Source organism: Onychomys torridus, chromosome 13, assembly GCF_903995425.1.
Source record: "Onychomys torridus chromosome 13, mOncTor1.1, whole genome shotgun sequence".
NCBI classification, from domain to species: domain Eukaryota; kingdom Metazoa; phylum Chordata; class Mammalia; order Rodentia; family Cricetidae; genus Onychomys; species Onychomys torridus.
In genome coordinates, this window is record NC_050455.1 from 24,049,936 (window position 1) to 24,072,768 (window position 22,833).

The window sequence follows — 22,833 nt, forward strand, 5'->3', positions numbered from 1 at the left end:
ACCCAACCAAGAAAGCACACAGAAATTTATATTGCTTACAAACTGTATGGCCGTGGCAGGCTGCTTGTTATCTACTTCTCCTATCTTAAATTAACCCATTTCTGTTAGTCTATACTTTGCCACATGGCTTGTGGCTTACCAGTGTCTTTACATGTTGCTTCTCATGGCGGCGGCTGGCGGTGTCTCCTCCCAGCCTTCCTGTTCCCAGCCTTCTCCTCTTCCTTGTCCCACCTACCTTATCCTTCCTGCCTGGCTACTGGCCATCAGCACTTTATTTATACAGAGCGCTATCCACAGCAGGTGGTGGTGGTGGTGGTGAACTGGGGATCACGCCCAGCGCCCACACTAGACAAGCACTGAGTCACTGAGCTACACCCCAGCAAATACCTTCTTTGTTTCACACTTGATGGGGTCCCCCCTAGTTCCAGCTTCTTTCATCATTTAGAAACAGTCTTTGCAAGGTCTGGTGGCACATACCTCCAATCCCAGCATGCCATTGGAGGTAGAAGCTGGATGCTATAGAGATTTCCAGCAAAGCCTGGGTTTTAATGGCTTGAGACCCCCCTGCCTCAAAAACCAAACAAAATCTTCGGTTTATGAAATATTTATTCATGGAGAAACAAAAGATTCAATTAAATCACTTCTAAGTCTACACAACAAAAATATGGGCAATATTTACATCATAAATCAGGATCTCAGCACCCCAACCCCACCCCTTTACAAATAATATATCTGCAAGCACCATTGACTCTTCAGCAGGGAAGTAGGGCTTCTTATCCTTATTAGGGAAGGTAATGGAGAAGGAGTAAGTCTTCAGATTTTCTCTGGCCAGTCTTCAGGAGAGCTATAAACTTGAGAAAGATTCAGACTTGCAGTTCCAGGCTAACAGGACAGGCTTCCTTCATCCATTGGATTCGCTGGCACTCACTCCAGACTACTCAGGTCCTTTCTTTTGTCTAACCAAGTACTCAGCACCTACAGGAGCAAAGCCAGACACAAACCAAGAACCTTAAAGCCATGTAGGAGAGTGTGCAATTTCATCTATTGTATTGGCAAACAGATAAGACTACCCTGGCTAAAGTGTGATGCTTCCCAAAGGGAAATCTTTACATGTCTCCTTGAACTTACTGTCTTCTCCCCAAAGATGGGCACTCTACATGTCCATCACTACCAACAGCTGTAGCAACCAAGACATGGACAGTGGATCCAGCACTGGCCTGCTTTAGCTTTACAACTGGGGCCTCTGAAAGCAGAAGTGCCCATCACTTGCCCATTCCCTGCCATCTTGCTGCATTCCCAGATAACCTCATGCTGTTGTATATTCAATCTGGACCTTCTAAGACATGGAAGACAGGGAGCTTCCCAATCCTGAGGGGACATCAATCCTTAAGATCTTTCGGTCATCTATAAGACAAGCTCCAAGGACACAAGGTCACCTCCACATCACCTTTAGTCACACAGGCTTCATAAACCAGACTCCAGAGACTACCTTCCCTGTCCCTGAAGCACGTTCTGGTCCAGTACCTGGATCTGCTCCAAGACTTCGCGCTGCATCTCCACAGCCATGTGGTATATGTGATGGTCAGAGTCATTGTACATGACAGCATTTTGGAACATGAGCATCAGATCCCGCTGGAACTCAGCCATAGTGTGAATGCGTCCCTTAGACAGGTTCCTTTTCAGGGTTGTTAAGTCCATGGGTCTGCAGGAGCAAGAGGAAATCAAACCTTGATGGACTGAAGGCCGAGGCAGGAAGTTATCACCAGTTTGAGGACAGCTTGAGCTACCCAGTGAGTTCCAAGCCAACATGAGTAAGATTGTCTCAAAACAGACCGACAGACAAACAAAAATGTGGCGTCGATGACAAGCTCTCTGAGAACTTGTTCCTGGTGAAAACAGAAGCCGCACTGGTTCATCTGTTTTTAGTTTTTGTTTTGTCAACTCGGCACAAACGGGTCATCTGGGGAGAGGGAACCTCAGCTGAGAAAACTCTCATTAGACCAGCCTGTGGGCATGTCTGGGGCGTTTTTTAATTAATGATAGATGTGGGAGGGTCCAGCCCACTGTGGGTTAGTGCCGCTCCTGGGCAGATGGTCCTGAGTGAAGCTCGATCCTAATTAGTCTTAACAACCAAAACCCGGATTCAGATGTTGAGGGTGAACGCTGAGAGATCAGAGAAGCAGAGCAGCCGGCCACCAGAGACTTCTTACCTCTATGAAATCTCAGACCGAATGAGGGGAAGAGCCTGTCTCTACGAATCCTCAGACTGAATGAGCGGCCGAGATCCTGTCTCCACCGGCTTTATATTCCTGTCTCTACCTCCCTAGGATTAAGGGCATAATCCTCCCAACTGCTGGGATTAAAGGTGTGTGCCACCACTGCCTGGCCCCTATGGTTAATTAGTGGCTAGCTCTGCCCTCTGATCTCCAGGCAAGCTTTATTTGTCAGAACACAAACAAAATATCACACAATATCCGAGTTCTGTAAGAAAGTAAGCTGAGCAAGCCATGAGGAGCAAGCCAGAAAGAAGTACCCTTCTATGGCCTCTGCATCAGCTCCTGTCTCCAAGTCCCTGATGATTTCCCTGGATGATGGAATAAACCCTCTTCTCCCACAGGCTGTTTTTGGTCATGGTGTTTATCACAGCAATGGAAAGCTAATTACAAGAGTGGCAAAGATAACAATTTTCATAAAATAATAAAATAGCAGCTGCAGATACCAATCCTTTATAAAGGCCAAACACTATGTCGAGCACATTCTATGGTAAGTTAACCCTCTCAATAAACATACAATGTAGGTATTACTTACCATTATCATCATCATTTGGGAGGCACTGGGTATTGAACCTAGGGCATTGGTTTTCAACCTGTGGGTCAAGACCCCTTTGGGGGTCAACAACCCTTTCACAGGGGTTGAATATCAGATATCTACATTATGTAGATATAATGATTTCATGGTGGGGGTCCCCACAACATGAGGAGCTGTACTAAAGGGTCGCAGCATTAGGAAGGTAAGAACCACTGACTGGGTAGGCCTCACACATACTGGGCAAGTCCCTTCCCATTAACCTTTGTCCCAGCCCTTTCTTGGCTTTTTAGAGGCAAGAGCTTGTGACATTGCCAGGCAGTCCTTGAACTTGCTGTCCTCCTGCACTGTGGCAGGGGGTCAGGATCTGAGGCTTACTGACGCACCAGGCCCACTGTTACCACAGTTTTTGAGTCAGGGTTGTGCTGGGCATGGGGGCATACCCCTGCATCCTGGCACCTGAGGAGCGGAAGCAGGGGGCTGTCTGTCTGTCCACTGCCTATGCTGTCTTTCCAGTCATGGTGTTCCTGCCTCATTCTGCAGAGTGAGGACAGGTAGTTATGCTCTCCATTTGACAGATGGAGAAACTGGGATCTGAAGAGATTGCATGCAGCTTTTTCCTGGCTATAACCATGGGGGTGCCAAAGAGAAGAAAAAGGAGGTTCCTGCATGCCAGAAACCCCTAATAGAAAAAGAGAAGAAATTTCAGAGTTGAAGGGAAAGCTCTTGAAAAAAAATGTTCCAGAAAATGCCCCAGAAGACAAAGAGGAAAAGTTTATTGTGAAAAAACACGCACTATCCCAAGGAACACACACACACACACACACACACACACACACACACACAGAACCGAGACTCCAAAGGCCAGATGGTAAGAAAGGCTGGCAACTCTACGCGCTTTGCAGAACGCAGTCGGCCTTTGTCATCAGAATCAGAGGTCAATATTGTGGTTTGAATGTGAAATATCCCTATAGTCCACGAATTGGAGCAATTGGGCCTCACTGATGGTGCCGCTTGAGAAAGCTGTGGAACCTTTAGAAGGTAGAGCCCCGCTGGAAGAAGTATGTCACGAGGGCACACATACTTTCTGTTCTCTCTGCTTCCTGTGGACCAGGCAGCCTCATCCCTGCCATCATCTTTCCCTGACTGCATCCCTCTGCAACTGTAAGCCAAAACAAGCCCTTTACCTCTTAAGTTCCTTTTGTGTTGGTTGTTGGGTTTTTTGTTTGTTTGTTTGTTTTTTGAGACAGAATCTCTCAAAGTAGCCCTAGCTGTCCTAGAACTCTCCACCATACCCAGGTCTAAGTTGATTTGTTTGTTTGTTTTAGTTTTTCAAGACAGGGCTTCTCTGTGTAGCCCTGGCTGTCCTGGAACTCACTCTGTAGACCAGGCTGGCCTTGAACTCACAGAGATCCACCTGCCTCTGCCTCCCGAGTGCTGGGATTGAAGGCGTGCGCCACCACCGCCTGGCTAAGTTGATTTTCCAGAGTATTTTTTATCATAGCAACAGAAAGTAACTAAGACAGAAGCTGGTACCAGGAGGGCAATTGCTGGTACCAGGAGGGCAATTGCTGGTACCAGGAGGGGTAATTTCTGGTACCAGGAGGGGCAATTGCTGGTACCAGGAGGGCAATTGCTGATACCAGGAGGGGCAATTGCTGGTACCAGGAGGGCAATTGCTGGTACCAGGAGGGCAATTGCTGGTACCAGGAGGGCAATTGCTGGTGCCAGGAGGGGCAATTGCTGGTACCAGGAGGGCAATTGCTGGTACCAGGAGGGGCAATTGCTGGTACCAGGAGGGGCAATTGCTGGTACCAGGAGGGCAATTGCTGGTGCCAGGAGGGCAATTGCTGGTACCAGGAGGGCAACTGCTGGTAAGCCTGGCTGTAAGGTTCTTAGGTCTTTGAAACTAATTTGGGAGAAGGAAGTGAAAGAGCTTGGGAAGCTGACCTAGACAAGCCCTTAACTGCTCTAAGAAGGACTTTGTAGGCTCTTCCGGGAAGGAGTCTGTAAGACAAAGAAGCAGAGAAAAGTAGACTGCAGAGCCTTGGCTTGCGAAGAGCCAGAGGTGAACAAGGTTCTGCTGGGACCTGGGCTGGAGGCCATTCAGGTTTTATTCTGGCAAAGCATTTGTCTATATTCTGCCAACGTCTAGGCTCTTGAGGGAGGCTGACTTAGAAAGTCATGGACTACTTTGTTTGCAAAGGAACTTTCAAGGCAGGAAAACACGAGGCTACTCACTGCTTCATCATCTGTAGTGAGAAAGAGCAGCAAGCGGAGCAAAATAAAAACCGTGGAGCTTGTCAAGGAAGGACGCACAAGCAAGATCAGAGCTGTGCACCCATAATAATACACCTTTAACTGTTCAAGAGATGGGGCCATTAAAGAGACAATGCAGTGCCTTGGAGCTGCAGCAGTAGCTGAGCTGCCCTTGTGTGAGGCTGTGAAGGTAGTCTAGGTTGTAATAAAGACTCCAGGACAGGAAACGCTAGGACCATGACATCACTACTGAAGATGGAGTCTAGGCTGTAATAAAGACTCCAGGATGTGAGACACTACTGAAGATAGACGCAACCATGGAATGGAGCTGGCCCATGAGAGAATCTCTCTGTGTTGTGTGTAGACAACACAACTTTTGGAGCTCAGTGGAACATCAGAGCACCAGGTGCTGAACAGAGAGCTACAGGAATGGTGTTGGCCTTACTGGATTTCAGGCTTGCTTTCGTCCAAACTTTCCTTGCTATGCCCCATTCTTCCCTTTTAAAGATTGATTTATTTATTATGTATACAGAAGAGGGCACCAGATCTCATTACAGATGGTTGTGAACCAACATGTGGGTGCTGGGAATTGAACTCAGGACCTCTGGAAGAGCATTGGTGCTCTTAACCTCTGAGCCATCTCTCCAGCCCCATTCTTCCCTTTTAAAGTAGGAATGTACACCACGTGCCATTGCATATTGGAAGTATATAGTTCATTTTTTATTGACAGAGGGTCACAATTAGAAGATGGACTAGCAAGATGGCTTGGCAGGTTAATGAACATACTTGTTGTACAGGCCTGACAACCTGAGTTCATTTCCTGGAACCCACAGAGGAAGGAGAAAACTGACTGCTGAAAGTTGTCCACTGACCTGTAGCACATATACAAATGTAAGTGTATGCGTGCACATGCTCACAATACACATAATCATAATGATAATACAATACTATTTTTAAAAATTAAAAAGCAGGGCTGGAGAGATGGCTCAGGGGTTAGGAGCACCGGCTGCTCTTCCAGAAGACCCGGGTTCAATTCCCAGCACCTACATGGCAGCTCACAACTATCTGTAACTCCATTTCCAGTAGATCTGACACCTTTACATAAATACACATAAAATAAAGTTAATAAATTTAAAAAATTAAAAAGCCTTGTGTGGTGGCACACACCTTTAATCCTAGTACTCAGGAGGCAGAGGCAATCTGATCTCTAGAGTTCAAGGAATTCAAGGCCAGCCTGGACTACATAGCAAGTTCCGAGCCAGCTAGAGCCACACAGTAAAACCTTGTCTCAATCATACAAATTAATTACAAGAGCAATGGTCCTGAGTTTTATATATTTCAGATGGAGACTTTGAACTTCTGAAGTGTTGGCACTGTTAGGGACTATGGGGAACTCACTCTGTAGACCAGGCTGGCCTCAAGTCACAGAGATTCACCAATCCCTCTCATAACCTTTTAGATTCTATTGTTTTATGACAGCACTTTAAAATAGTTTTGGATTTATTTTTACTTTGTTTATGTGGTATTTACACACCATGTGCATGTCTCATGCCTACGGAGGCGAGAAGATGGCAGAGGCCCTGGAATTGTAACTCCAAAGTTACAGATGGTTGTGAGCCACCATGTGGGAACTGATTCTGAGTTCTCTGTAAGAGCAATTGAATGCTTTTAACAATGGGGCCATCTCCATAATCGCAGCATTTTAGAGGAACTATGCTAACACCCAAAATACAGCACCCAACAATGTTTTTGAATTTCCATTTAACAGCTTTATCTTAGCATGGCTAAAACTAACTGCCTGAATGAACACAGGGTCCCTCCTAAAATTTTCTTCAAGAAATACTGTCAAATGTGGAGGGACCAGGTACACACATAGGTAACTGTAGCACTAGGCAATTAGTAGACTGAGGCAGAAACATCTCCAGTTATCTACCAAACTGAGATAAATGGCAAACAAATTTTAAAACAAAACAAATAATAATAATAACACCTGTAATGCCATACTCTGGAGGTAGAGGCAGGAAGCTGGAAACTTCAAGATCACCTTCAGCTAAGTGTGAGGCCATCCTGGGGCACATGAGACTGTCTCAAAAACCCGTGGTCTCAGTTAACAGAGTAGCAGAAATGGGAAGATTGCTTGAACCCACAAGTTCTAAACCAATCTAGGTAATATTGGGGCAGGGAGTAGAAAGCATATCAAAATAATTTTTTATATTTATTATTTTTTTAATACTCCAATGTCTAGTCCATTTGTATTAGGCAAATTCAGAGAAAATACTCCGTTATCTATCCTATCTTGATGAGTCCAAAGTTTTATACCTAAACCACTTTCTATCATAACTTCTACTACCATCCAAATACCTTTTTAGACCTTAAAACATTTTCTTAGATAAACAACTTAAGTTTTTATGTTTCTTTTTTTTCCCACTTAAATGTCGGAAACAATTTTTAAGCCAAATTGGCTTAGATTGGCTGTAGAATATATCTTGAGTTTGTGAGTACTGTAAATAAGATATATAGTCCAGTAGATTGGAAATAAAGAATGAAAAGACAGACATAAAAGCAACAAGGACCTGGTATAGTGTGGCTCGGGCCTGTATCCCAGCACTTCAGAGGGGGAGGAAGGAGGATTAGGAATTTAAGGTCAGCTTCAACCATTTGAGACCAGTCTGGGCTACATGCAATCCACAGAGCAAAACAAATGAACAAAAGAGAAGCAATGAGCCAGGCCAGGAATGTACACAGCTGGAGAGTGCTGCCCAGCACAATGAACCAGGCCAGGAATGTACACAGCTGGAGAGTGCTGCCCAGCATGCACTAAGCCCAGGTTTTATCTTCAGCACCACAAAAAATGGGCATAGTAGTCCATGTCTGTAACCCTAGAACTTGGGAATTGGGAGTCAGGAGGGTTGGAAGTTCAAGGTCGTCCTCAGCTATCTAGCTATCTAGCCAGTTTGAAGTTAGCCTAGGCTACATGAGACACTGTCTCAAAAAATACAACAGCAACCAACCACACTCTCAGTCCCTCTCCTACTGACCTTTTCACCACATCCTTGTATCCTGGGGCCTGCTTTTCTGACACAGGCTTCAGAAATGGACTGCTGAACCTGTTAAGAAATAAACCCAAAGAGGATAAAGAAACCCTGGCGAATCACTCTAAAGGAGAAGGGTGACTCATAACAAGAATACTTCAAACTACAGAGTAAATGAGGTGTGGTGGTTCATCATAGCACTAAGGACACTGAGACAGGAGGATCACCAAGAGTGGAAGACCTGCCTCGACTATGTATTGGGTTCTGGTTCTAGACCAGCCAGGCTACAGAGCAAAAACAAACAGCATATGGCTTTTTGTTGACTTCCCTAAGCAGCAAGGATGTTAGGGAGGGGGGAACTCAATCTGTAAAATATTTTAACTGTCATCATAATCTCTTTTAGTTAAGGACTCTAGTTTTTTTCTTTCCCTTTTAAAAGTATTTATTTTCATTTTATGTGTATGAATGTTTTGCCTCCATGTACATACGTGCATCACATGTGTGCAGTGCCCACAGAAGCCAGAAGAGGGCACCTGATACCTTGGAACTTGAGTTACAGATAGTTGTGAGCCACTGTGTGGGTGCTGGGAACTGAGTCCATGTCCTCTGCAAAAGCAGTAAGTGGTGGGTGGGGGTGGAGAGATGGCTCAGAGGTTAAGAGCACTGACTGCTCTTCCAAAAGTCCTGAGTTCAATTCCTAGCAACCACATGGTGGCTCACAACCATCTGTAATGAGATCTGGCGCCCTCTTCTGGCCTGCAGGGATGTGTGCATGCGGAACACTGTATACATAATAAATAAATCTTAAAAAAAAAAGCAGTAAGTGTTCTTACCTGCTGAGCTCTCTCTAACCATTGGTTTGTTTTGAGACAGGGTGTCACGTAGCTCAGGCTAGCCTCAAACTTGCTAGACAGCTAAGGATGAACATGTAGTTCTGATTCTCCTGCCTTGATGGGTGTGTACCACCAGACCTGACAGGTATATGTAACACTGGGGTTAAGTCTAGAACTTCATGCATACTGGGTGAGCATTCTCCCAAATGAGCCACACCCATAGCTCTGAGGACCTATTACTGTGAAAAGGAAAAGCCACCACATGGGAAGGAGGCAACTATATCTGAAGTACAAAAATATCAAGTATTAGGAAAAAATTCCTAGAGACAATTCGAATGGTACAGCAACGACTCCTTATAGACTAATACAACAGCTATAGGTCTCACCCATGGCTTAGCTCTTAGTCTGGGGGCCTCCTTGTTTTGAGACAGTCTCCTGTAGCCCAGGCCTGTGTCAAACCAGGGTTCCTTTCACCTTGTGACCATCCTTCTTCCATCTCCCTAAGGCTAGGATGACAGGCATGTTAGTCCCTAGCCAGTGTACACTATGTTCAGATGAAACCTAGAACTTCCTGCATGCTGGGCAGGCACAACAGCAGCTGAGTCGCAGACCCACACTCCCACTCCAGTTGAAGTATGAAGGATGAAGCTATCCCCTTCTGTGTTCATATCCAAGCATGTGTTTTGGTGCTGGAGATAATCTCACATTGGAAACCTACCTGTGACTGGCAATCATCTTCCAGACTTGCAAAAGAGTCTTCTTAAATAGGAAATGATCCTGAATAGGATCACCTTGGCTTAGGTCATTCCTACAGGATATATGACAGAAAAGAGACAGTCGCTTCATAAGTAGTACTGTGTCTCACTAGATGGGTAATGAGGCTTTCCCAAGGCATAGTGCTCCTAATTAAACATTTGAAGGGATATAATATCATAGGTATGAAAATGTACTTAATACTCTTATAAGAGATAGTAAACTATATATTTAACATTTTTTTCTTTTATGTGTCTCTGAGTGTGCCTGTGTGAATTTATGTGTACCAAGAATGAATTGGTGCCTGTGGAGGCCAGAGTATTGGGTGCCCTTGGTACTGGAATTACAGGTGGTTGTGAGCTGCCTGATATGGGTGCTGGGAATTGAACCAAGGTCTTTTACAAAAGCAGTAAGGGCTATTAACTACTGAGCTATCTCTCTAGCCACAATAAACAGTATCACTACCACCCAATGAAGTGGTTAACTTTGTTTTATATTTCTCTCTTTTTCCTTTTGAGACAGGGTTTCATGTAGACCAGCTGGCTTTGAACTATGTAACTGAAGATGACCCTGAACTCCTGATTCTCCTTCCTCCATATTCCAGAACACTTGGCTTATGCCACCATGCTGGGTAAGTGGTCACTGTCTTATAAAGTATACTACAAATATGAACCTGCCTTTGCCTTTTTCCCCTTTTCCTCCCCCCACCCACACTCTGGTGTTTGGAGGCAGGGTCAGCTATGTAGTAAAAGACTATTCTGGCCAGGGGTGGTGGCACATGCCTTTAATCCCAGCACTCGGGAGGCAGAGCCAGGCAGATCTCTGTGAGTTCGAGGCCAGCCTGGTCTACAAAGTGAGTTCCAGGAAAGGAGCAAAGCTACACAGGGAAACCCTGTCTTGAAAAACAAAAAACAAAAAGACTATTCTGGAAACCTATGCTTAGCCCAAGATGGCTTTAAACTGTTCAGCCTCCAGCTTCCCAAATGCTGGGGTTACAGGTCACCTGTTCCTCATCACCTCCTGCTGGTTCGTACCTGTGATTCTACAGAACTGATCTATTAAACAGTTTGAAGTGGGCCAAATGGTGCACACCTATAACCCAGCATTTTGGAAGCAGGAGGAGGAAGATCATGGGTTATAGACTACATAATGAGCTGGAGGCCAATCTGGGCTACATGAGACTCCACCTCAGTGTTCCTTCCTAAGTACCTAGAATCACCAGACACATAGTAGACACTATTAATTTATTCCTGACATATCAATGAATTCTCTTATGTTTCATTTGAATGCTAGATAGTAAGTATTTTTTCCTTTTCACTGTCCCCTGTATGCCTCATTAGAGGCAGGCAAGCTTAGCTATCTGGAAGTCCATTTCTTTGGGCTATACACATACCACTCCTTTTCAAGGAATGCACTTGGCAGCCTAAGACCCTTACCTGAACACACTATGCATACACACTCCTCTCCGAACAATGTACCTAGAAACCTGTTGGCAGCTGAAGATCCCTACCTGTATCAGGCTGTGGTAGCTGCTTTACACAGTAGAAATATGTCATTCCCCTTATCAACTTCTTGATAATGGCCACCCCCTGCTTTCCATTCTAACGTTCTGAAATGGGCCCATCTGCTCTAGACTGGCTCTGGATGCAAACTGTCTCCTAACTGAACTTTTTCTTTTTTCTCCCTGTTCTGGAGATTAAACTTAAGCCCTCCTGCATGCTAGTCAATAGCCCATCAGCCTTCCTTTGCATAGTAATCTTAGTTGTTTTAGTTTTCCCTCTAATTTCCTTTATAGCGTGTGTGTATGTGTGCATGTGCGTGAGCACACAGGTGGGTACCATGGTGCAGATACATATGGAGGTCAGAGGACAAGTGCAGGAGTTGCTCTCTTCTTCCACCATGTGGGGCCCAAGTCAACAAGTCAACAGGTTGGCAGCTAGTGTCTTACACACTGAGCCCTCTCTCCAACCCTCAGTTTTCTGGTTTGTTGGTTTGTGTTTTGATACTGGGGCTTCCTGTTGGCTGGGCAAGCAAGCACTCTACATTAAACTATATCCTTAGCTACCATAATCTTCAAAAATTACCTACTATAGATTCATTTCTCCTCATGATACTTCCTGTCCTGCACTAAATTGTCTTATTTTGCTTTTCTTTTGAGATACAACAGTTCAATATTTTATCTCACCTTATAATTTTCCCAGTTGTACAGTTTTCTGTTAAGCCAGGCAGTGGTGGCGCACACCTTTAATTGCAACACTTGGGAGGCAGAGGCAGGCAAATCTCTGAGTTTGAGGCCAGCCTGGTCTACAGAGTGAGTTCCAGGACAGCCAGGAATACACAGAGAAACCCTATCTCGAAAAACAAACAAAAAAAAAAAAAAAGGAAAAAGATATAAAGGCTTTCTGCTTACTCCAAAGTTAAATGATATGTTACATGTTCTACATTATATACTGTATTATTCCTTTGAAAGAGATTGTCTTAACACTTAGATTTCCAAATTCTCTAAATCAGGCATGGGGGCCCATCTGTAATTCTAGCACTTGGGAGACAGAAACTGGAAGATCAGAACTTCATCACCCTTGACTACACAGTGAGTTCAAGGCCAGCCTGGGCTACATGAGACGCTGTCTCAGGAAAAAAAGAATGTCATATTCTCATTTTGCATTGTATACCAGATGGTATAAATCCATGTGAAAATACAATTCCTATTATCTGCTCAATTTTAATACCTCCTCATAACTATTTATTTTCACTATGTATTATTTCACCTATATCCAGACTCAATTTTTAGATTCATTTTTATTTGATATGTACAAATGTTTTGACTGCATGTATGTATGTGTGTGTGTACTACGTGTGTACCTGGTACCTGTAGAGGTCAGAAGAGGGCATTGGATGCCCTGAAACTGGAGTTACAGAAGGTTTTGAACCACCATATGGGTGCTAAGAACTGAACCCTAGTCCTCTACAAGAGCAGCAAGTATTTCTAACTGCTAGTAGTCCATCTCTCCAGCCACTTGTAAATCATTTATTTACTTATTTATTTTGAGATATGGGTCTACGGCCATACCACCCTGAATGCGCCCAATCTCATCTGATCTCGAAAGCTAAGCAGGGTTGGGCCTGGTTAGTACTTGGATGGGAGTGAGATATGGTCTCACTATGTATCCCTGGCTATCCCAGAACTTGCTGGGTAAACTAGGCTGACCTTGAACTCACAGAGGTCCACCGGCCTCTGTATCCTGAGTGCTGGGATTAAAGATATGCACCACCACACCTGGCCTCACCTGGATCTAAATCACATACCACCAAATCATATAATTTTACTATGATCTTTACTCAACTTATCCTTAAATGCTATTATTTATAGAACCCTATCCAAATAAGACATTTAAACCACAAAACAAATTTCTTTTCTTTTTTCCTATTTTATTTATTTTTTAAGATTTTATTTTTGTTTTGTAATTCTGTGTGTTTCTGTGTACATGAGTGCAGTGCCAGAGGAGACCAGAAGAGGGTGTCAGATTCCCTGGAGCTGAGGTACAGATGGTTGTGAGCCTCCGGATATGGGTGCTGGGAAACGAACTTGGGTCTTCTGCAAGAGTAGCAAGTGTTCTTAACTGCTGAGCCATCTCTCCAGCCATTCCTATTTTATTTAATGTTTTTATTAGCATATATTAATTATACATAATAATGGATTTCATTACATTTTCATACACGCACATTAATAGATTCCAATCAAATTCACCACCACCTTACCATCTCTTGTCCTCCTTCAACTCCTGTTAATCTCCTTCCTTTTCCCAGTTAGACTCACTTCTACGTGTGTGTGTGTGTGTGTTTGTGTGTGTGTGTGTGTGTGTGTGTGTCCGTCTGTCCCAATGAGTGTCATTAGGTTGGTTTACAGGAGGGTGGATGGGAGGTTTGTTATAGCAGCATCCGTGCCTTAAGTTTCTGATCACTCAGACTAGATTAACAATACTTCTTTTGTACTAGGTTGTAGAACTTCATTGATACATCCTCACAATAAAGACTTAATGTATCCACTGTGTGTGCTGTGGTAGGTTTTATAACCTCGTAATTAACCAACGACGCATATTTTAAGAATCTGTCTTACCTTTATTTTACCCACATGGAGACAAATACCAGCCACATAAATGAGAGTAAAGCAAGGGAGTGGCTAGTACTGCATAGCAGGACTAGACCCAGAGGCGGTCTCCTGTCCTCATCAGTGCAGACTTCAGCAGGAGATAGAAAAGAGCCTGGAGAACACCCCTTTTGTCTGTTTCTGGTTTCCAATGCTAGAACACAGGCCTTGAGTATACTAGCCAAGAGTTCTATCAACGGGCTCTCTTTGGAGTCTACCTCCACCTTCCCTCTCCAGGGACTGCTGTTGTGTTATTGTCTGACAGAAGGCTTCACTTTGTAGCCAGGCTGGAACTTATTAGGTCAACCAGAGAACTCTGGGAGCTCTGGGATTATAGATGTGAGGCACCGAGCCCAGATATGGGGCTGTTTTTTAAAGGAGTTTGAAACTTCTGCTTTAACATAAGAATTCAGATTTCTATTTCCCCTTAAGATAACTGGCCAAGCCTGTAACCTCACTTAGGGGGTAGAGGCAGGAAAATCAGAAGTTTAAGATTACTCTCAGCTACATATTGAGTTCTAGGCCAGCCTGAGTTCCATGAGACCCTAGTTCAAAAACAAATAAAAAAAGATATTTGGCCAAGCAGATATCATTACTGATATTCTGTTCTGTTCTGTTCATATATGCAATTTCCTCTGAATTGAAACATTCCATTTTGAAATGAAACTCCTTAAAGACTCAGAAAGTTATCAGGCATGTTAGCACATGCCTTTAATCCCAGCAGTTGGGAGGCAGAGACACAGGTGGATCTCTGTTTCAGCCTGGTCTACCTATCGTGTTTTAGGACAGCCAGGTTTGATTCCTTGTCTTAAAAAAACAAGACAAAACAAAGAAAAAGACTCAGGAAGTTCTAAAAGGACTTCTTTTTTAACTCATTAGGAGGCTCATTAAGATCAGGAAGCAAACAACTGGCAAGTCTCAGGAAGTCCCTGAAACTGAGAAGATTCACAGGCTCCTCTCCTGCCAAAGTTATATAAGTAGTAAGGACTTCTAAGGAGACTCTCCAATCTATTGAACTGCCTAAAAGTTGTACAGAGGGATCCAAGATTTTAGCTTTTTTGAGATGTTACCCATGATGGGTTGGGCTTTCAATGATACAGCTGCCTTTGAGATAGTCATTCTCCAGTAAGTAGCCTCTCACCTATATTCCTGTAAATTGCCCTAATACACTCATTAGTTCACCAAAGTGGACTTTAGTGGTATCATTACTTTGGTCTGTGATCAACAGATCCCTGTTGAGGTAAGTAGATGTTTGCTAGAATTTCCCCAGTAATAACATCACACAAAACCAGGTTCATTATGTAATTCAGGAGCATCAGCCTCCAAGAGTGCTAAGATTACAGTCTGTCTGAACCAACATACTTCACTAGTTTTTGCTTGCCAAAAACAGTCTGAGGACATGGTGGAGCTTATCTGTAATCCCAGTACTCAGGAGTCAGAGGCAGGAGCATTGCAAGGCACTGACCCACAGGAGCTCCCTAGTAAGACCATATTTCAAAATAAATAGATAGATAAAATATGGTCTTTAGTCCCTCAATTAGCTATAAAAATAAGACAATTATATTAACAATTTCCCAAGATACATACAAGACAAAGGGAGAATATAAACTTTGAATCTTAAAGAGTCAGGCATGATGGCTTAATTTTATAATACTAGCACTTGGAAGGTAGAAATAAGAGGATCAATAGTTCAAGGTATCCTCAACTACATAGCTAATTTGAAGCTAGCCTGGGCTACATGAGACCCCTGTCTTGGGGAGAAAACCTAATAATTTTTTTAAATATTTATTTTTGGAGACAGAGTTTTGCTCTGTAGCTCTGGCTGTCCTGGAACTAAGTAGACCATGCCGGCCTTGAACTTGAAGCAAAGTCTTCCCGCATCTGCCTCCCGAGTGTGAGAGCACAGGCATGCACTCCTGGCCCTGTTTCAGTAGTTTTTCAAAAGGTCGAGTTTGTATAATAGTAGACCACTGAGCACCATTTCCTAAGTAAATCAAACTAGTAATTACTGAGAAGGTTTATATATAATAGAGACTCTTTCCCCCTCTTTTTCTCAGTGCTGGAGACTGAACCTAGGGCTTTTCATCTACTAAGCAAGCGTTCTATCGCTGAGCTACATCCTCATCCATGAAGGTGCTCTTAATAGCAACAAAACAGGCTGTTTGTAGTTTTTAAGGTTGATTAAATGTTATGTGCACAAGGGTGTTGCTTGCATGTATATATTAGCACTGAGTATGTGCCTGGCACTTAACAAGGCCAGAAGTGGGTGTCAGTTCCCATGAAAATGGAGTTATAGGCAGTGTGAGCCACCAGATAGGTGCCAGTAACTGAATCCAAGTCCTCTGCAAGGGCAGCAAGCACTCTTAACCACTGAGCCATCTCTCCAGCTGCAACAGGCTTGTAAACTTCTATTTATAGTATGTTAAAAATTTAACCTGAGCTCAGGAAGTCAGGCTAGCTTTGGTGACATATTGAGCACCTTGTTCAAAAAATTATTCTTAGTGTTTTCCACCTGTAACTTCTTTAAAGCCTTATCAAATAATTCATTTCATGGTAACAGATTCAAGTAACTACCAAGGGAATTAAATAAAAGTATGAATCCTAACAATCATGGATGGAGCCTTTCGCTTAGAGGTCCTAGCCATGCTGGGGATCACATTCAGTATCCTGAGTATGTTAAACAAGCACTCGACCATTCAGTCGCCCCCCAGCCCTATACTTACAGTTGTGAGGAGTTGGTACAGTTGTAAAGGATGTCCACCAGGGGAGTTTCCTGAACGCCCACGCCATCATCATAGTCACCTAAAGGGGGCTGCTCTCCCACATCTGAAGCATCCCCTTCACCCTGGTCCTCCTCTTTTGAGTCCTGCTGAGCCTCCCCCTGGGAAATCCAAGAAGCACAGGGAACTTTAGAGCTATCCTAGCTACATCATAACTTGACTTATACAGAGTAAGTGAAGGCAGACCTTAAGGTAAGAAGAGCCAATTCTATACAGCACCAGAAAAATTAGAACAAGGTGACTTTGTTAGACAAATCCATAAAGTTTATTGATAACCTGAACAATTAAAAAATGTCCCCCAAATGAAAAAGTGTACTTAATTCTAGATTTGATGTTGACCTCTGTAGGGAAACAACAAACCAACCAAAAAACTCTCAACCCTTTACTATTACCTGTGGTCTTAAAGTTAGCTCTTATAGCCGGCCAGATAATATTAACAGGGAGATTCCAAAGGTACTGATTATGTTAAGGCTAAAACAAATGTTAGGATAAAAATGACAAGTTTGGGAACACCCGGGAAAGCTAAATAAGAGGGCTTGGAGCTGGGTGTGATGTGGCTAACTGGGCTGTCCTCAGTAAAGTGTTTGACTAGCATGCTTGAAGCTCTGGGCTCCATCCCCACCAGGAAAAGAGAAACTACAACAGACCTCAGCAGGCTCTAGTCAATGCCTGTGGATGGACACTTCCCTGATAAGTACAAGCAGAGTACCACTGCCCTTCCCTACTAACTTTTTCAACCATAGGTAGTCTACCTTCCCGTATACTCTCACATTTAATGCATCTAGTTCTTACAAACGAAATTATGGGTAAAGACATCTTCTAAGAAACCCTCTGCCTATTCCAGGAAAGAGACCACCTCTCCTGTCTCAGCATGAGGCCATGAGGTTAAAATGGGAGAAGACTAACACCAGATACTAGGGGCTGGGTGTTGCTCCTTAGCTCAGACTTCCACTCTGAAAGGTGTATTTCCTGCTGTTGTTCTCATCTGCTGAAAACAATTCTCTGACTCTTTGTTCTACCTGTTTGGGGTTAAATGCTGAGGACATAAGAACAGAGACAGCTGTGGCTGGGATCAAACAGAAGGAGACAACTTCCATCTATATAACAATTTTTCTTTGTTTTGGTCTTTTGAGGCAGTGTTACTGTGTAGTCCTGGCTGTCCTTGAACTCATTCTGTAGACCAGGCTGGCTTTGAACTCAGAGATCCACCTGCCTCTGCCTCCCGAGTGCTGCTGGTGTGAGCCACCGCCCCGATAATAATAATTATGAGCCATGTATTGTACTTGACTGAGCTATCTTTTTATTTCCCTATTTATTTTTAGTTTTTAATTATGTTTATTTGTACACACACACACATGAAATCAGAGGACAACTTTCAGCAATCAGTCTCATCCTTCCAGCACGTGGGTTCTGGGAACTGAATTTGGGTCTTCAGACTTGGTAGCGAACACCATTAGCTGCTAAGCCATCTCATTTTCCTATTTAGCTATTTATTGGTTTTGAGACAGGTCTTACTGTTTTGCCTAGGCAGATGTCAACCCCCAAGGTCAAATGGTCCTTGCACCTCAGCCTCCTGAGTGGCTGTGTGCATCACTAACTCCACTCCTTTGTTTGCAACCCAGTCTTATTTACCTCAGACTGGACTTAAATGCGGCTGAGGATAACCTCAAAAACCTGACCTTCCTGCTGTTACCTCTTGACTGCTGGGATTACACATGTGCATCGTTACAACCTGCTTATCTGGAGCTAGGGGTCCAACTCAAGGCTTTATGCATGCCAAGCAAGCAATCTACCGATTAGCTCACCCCTAGCCCTGTTTTATGTTTGAAGACAGGGTGTCTTATAGCCCACACTCGTTTCAAATTTGTTGTGTAGCAAAGGATGGCCTTGAATTTTTGATCCTCCTGCCTTTGCCTTCCAAGTGCTGGGATTACAGGGGTGTGCTACAATTTCTGGCTGAATTCTTGCATTTAAATCTCACCATAAGATCTTTAAAGTAGAACACTATTTAATCTGTGTGGAGCAGAGAAAACAGGGGTTCTGAATGTCCAGTAACATACTGTAGCTCACATGGTGCTTTGGACCCAAGAAGTTTAACTAATTGGAGTTAGGATATGGGTTGTAGCTCCTCTGTCCCACCTCCCTGGGAAGACCAGGTGTTTGAAACTGTTCACCTCTCCGCTCTCTGTGGGCAGCCCCTCTATCTCTGCTCTCTGTGGGCGGCCCTCTGTGGTATGATATGGGGGGGGGGGGGGGCGCGGGGGCTGCCTCTGGCCTTCCACACTCTCTCAGTGGCTTCTCTTCAGCACTCAGTTGAGCTTGGCTACAAGCTCTTCAGTCTGTCTGCAGGCTCCTCTTTCACTTTGCTAGTCTCCATTTCCCTCCTCTCCTGTTGCCTGGTACCAGCCAGAGGAAGGGCAACAGTTTTCCCTTGATTCTTTGCTGCTAAAGCACGATGGCTCTATTAACTAAACGACCTGCAATCCAAGTTTGTTATTAGGTGCACTGGAACAGCAGTGGAAAACAGCATCCATACCTCAGTGATGCCACATGCTTGGCCTGTCAGAATGACTAAGTCTAAGATGGCAACTAGATTTAACCCACTTAATCATTCAATCAAATTTTATCAAAGGCACTGGGTTAGTTGCTGGGGTCATTATAGTGAACATGTAGACATAGTTCTTGGCTCTTTTTGATTATGGTGTAATTTTTAATCTCAAGTGTCAATTGTGATTAATTGGGAGTAGCTGTCTAGAAAACTTAAAATCTTTTTCTTCTATAGAAGTGACAATATTTGAACTAGATACTTGCTGAATTTGATGTACATTCTCTTGAATATTTTCAGTTGCAGAATAAATATAAATTCACTGTTTCAATCTGTTGGTCCTCAGCCCTTAACCAAGGTAAGGACACTTGAACACATGGCAAGGATGCTCATCATAAGGCAGCCCTACATATAAACCTTCTACTTCCTAAGACCAGGGGCCTAAAGACTGTGGATTTAGGACATCCCATTGCAAACTACATATTTGTCTCATATTCTACATCAGCTCCAAGTGCTAAGGGCATAGCAATCAATCAGCCACTGCCATAGTGGAACTTGTATTTTGTTCTTATTTTTTAAAGACTTATTTTTATTTCCGGGTATAGTGATAACATGCTTTTAGTCCCAGCACTCAGGAGACAGGCAGGCAGATCTGGTTGAGGCTAACCTAGTCTACATAGTGAATTCCAGGACAGCCAAAGCTACATAGTGATACCCTGTCTCAAAGAAACAAACATACATACATACATACAAAAAAAAAAAAAAGGTTTTAAATTTTATTTACACATATGTGTGCATGTTTCTGAGCACAGGACACATGTATGTGGGTATCTGCAGAGGCCAGAAGAGGGTACTGGTCTTCTGGAACTGGAGTTACAGTCACTGTGAGCTGCCTGATGTGGGTGCTGGGAACCAAACCCCAGGCATCTGCAAGAGCAGCAGGTGCTCTTAACCACTGACTCATCTCTTTAGGCCCTGAGCTTCTGTTTCAGTAAACTATTAATAGTAGTAGGACTATGCAGGGAAGCATTCTAGTAGAAAGTTGGGTGGGACAGGGTGGTGCACACCTAGGAATGCCAGCCCTTGGGTAGCTGAGGCAGAGTTCCCAGGACTAAGTAGCCAGATCCAATCTCAAAATGAAAGAAAAGAGGAGGGGGAAGGGAAGGGGGAAAAGAAGAGGAGGAGGAAGCGGGGAGTGGGAAGGGGGAAGGAGGGAGGGGAAAGAAGCTCGGTCTTTCCAGCTATGACAATAATAGCTTTCCCTTTACCTCAGAGAGGGAGTGGAGGAGGTTCTGGCTGCTGCCTGGCTCCGCCTCCTCCTGAGGTTCTTCACTCTCATCTTCCACAAGAAACTCACTAGATTCTCTCTCTGGGCTGCTTTCCTCTAGGTCCTCAGCCTCTGCATCTGGAGCCTCAGTTTCCCTCCAGCTGCCCGCATCAAGGTCCAGACTGGAGTCCCAGGAGCTGAAGAGGGACCTGTAGTCATTGCTCAGCTCAGAGTCATCGGGATAGTCTTGTCCAGAATCCAACCAAACCCACTCACACCCCATCTGTAAACATATAGAAAAATGCATTAAATTAATTCAAATACAAACAAAACAAATTAATTCAAATAAACACTCTCAATACACCCCTGCCTTTCAAGTTCATAGAAAGAGTCCATAAATTTCCATTCATTAGGAGGCATAAGAGCCAGCTAAAGGTAGACGTTAGATGAAATTTTTCTTTTGGATAAAAAAAGCTTCATGTTTGTATTTCCCCATTTTTAAATTGGAGATCTCCATCTCCAAAAAGGGGTTGGGGATTGGAGCGTAACTGCCTTAACAGACTTGCTTTATCACAAATCATCCATGAACTCAACCACAAGGCAATAAACTTGAGGATAAAAAGATTTTCCTCAGTGTATACATATTTTAATCTATTATTAACTTATTAACCAGTAGTTTCAAAACAATCATGGTTACCTTTGGCATCTTTCTGATCATATCTGACTGTCAGAATAAAAACAGAAACACTATTCATTCATTCATTTGGAAATTTTATTGTTACGTGGTGTGTGTATAAACGCCATGTGTGTGCAAGAATGTGAATAAATGCCATGCGTGTGCAGGCGTCCATGGGCCAGCAGAGGGAGGGATTGGATCCCTTGGATTATAAATGGTGGTAAGCCACCTGATGTAGGTGCTGGGACTTGAACTCAGGTCCTCTGGAAGAGCAGCAAGCACTCTTTTTAACTGTTGATCCATCTCTCCAGCCCAAAACAGTTGTAACCGCCTCCTCTTGTTCATTACACTGGTTTCTGCACTTTTTTTCTTCCGTTTAAAGACAGGGTCTCATGTAGACTGGCCTCACATTTAGAAGGCAGCTGAGAACGACCTGGTTTTACTTGGTGCTAGGAATGGAATCCAGGATCTCACGCACATTAGGTAAGCTAGCTACACCCCAGCATCCAGCTACAGCTTTCAATAGATTTTTTTTCTTGAGTTCTTGCTTGGTCTTCTGCTTTGTCATCAATTCCTTTAAAGTTTCAACTTTTTCCTCTGTTCAAGTTGCTCCCTTGAGTTTTAAAATTTTAAGATTACTGTTTATGTATATATGCCTGTGTGACCTGTTGGCTCCTCAGTTGCTGGGAGTTCGAGGCAGTTGTGAGCTGCCTGGTGCAGTGCTAAGAACTGAACTCAGTCTCTCTGGAAGAGCACTGCATGCTCTTCATCTCTCCACACACCACCACTCCCCACCCCGCCCCTGGGGTTTGTTTTGTTGATGTTTTTTGAGTCTTGCTATATTATTAAACTCAAAAATTCTACTTTCAGCTTCACAAGTGCAGGCTGGGATACAAACTTGTCCACGGTGCCTAGATTTCCACCACTGAGGGCAATGTTTTTCATCTGTCTGTACTTTATTGCTCCCATTACATGAGTCCTAATTATGTCTCCTTAGTTTTGCCCCCAACAGTTACTACCTTTGGAAGCTCAATTATCAGCTTTTTTACCAACTGAAAATTGACCTTTAATGTAAACTTTTCCAACTTAAAAACTTCTTAAATTGTATTTATTGAGGCCGAGTCTCACCGTGAAGCCCTGAGCTCCACCTCCCTCTGCCTCTGGAGTGCTGGGATTAAAGACATGCGCCCCCATGACTAGCAGTTTCCCAACTTCCAGTGGCTTGATGTTTGTAGCACACGTCAGTTTGTGGACTACTTTCAGACTTATTTCATATTCTAACTCCTGGACTGACTGAATTCCATTTCATTTCAAAGACTAACTTCTCCCTTAGCATAACAAATTTTACATTTTTGAACAGGGTCTTATGTATCTTGGGGTGGTCTAAATTTTGCTAGTAGCCTGCTATTACTCTGGCTTTCTCTCTACCTGTCTGCTAAGTCCAGGATTACAGGCTTCTGTCACGATGGTGTATAAAGAACCAGGCATCAAAACAAGGCTTCCTCCATCCACTCTAAGCTACATCCCAAACCCTCAAATTTTATAAACAGTCCTATTTTAGGAGTAAGACCTGAGCCTTTTTACTTATTTTTTTCCTTTTTAAATGACAGGATCTCAACTAGGCAGCCTTGGCTAGCCTGGAACTCACTATGTAGACCAGGCTGGCCTCGAACTCTCAAGAGATCCACCTGCCCTTGCCTCATGAATGCTGGGATTAAAGAAGGGCACTACCATAC

General features: G+C 43.7%; 1 protein-coding gene across 4 annotated transcripts; it reads right to left on the reverse strand.

The window, feature by feature from the left end:
* Positions 1-648: 648 nt before the first annotated feature.
* LOC118594436 (bromodomain-containing protein 8-like) lies at positions 649-20,900 on the reverse strand. 4 transcript variants are annotated; one of them, XM_036204277.1, is made up of 6 exons: positions 20,423-20,900; positions 16,553-16,710; positions 9,648-9,737; positions 8,103-8,171; positions 1,525-1,702; positions 649-975 (listed from the first exon to the last, which is right to left on the reverse strand). In XM_036204277.1, exons 1-6 carry the CDS (start codon positions 20,726-20,728, stop codon positions 925-927), a joined length of 852 nt encoding a protein of 283 aa, XP_036060170.1. In that variant the 5' UTR covers positions 20,729-20,900; the 3' UTR covers positions 649-924. The 4 variants fall into 4 exon arrangements, with proteins under 4 accessions (XP_036060170.1, XP_036060173.1, XP_036060172.1 ...); XM_036204280.1 differs by lacking the exon at positions 9,648-9,737; XM_036204279.1 differs by lacking the exon at positions 8,103-8,171.
* Between the last annotated feature and the right edge of the window lie 1,933 nt (positions 20,901-22,833).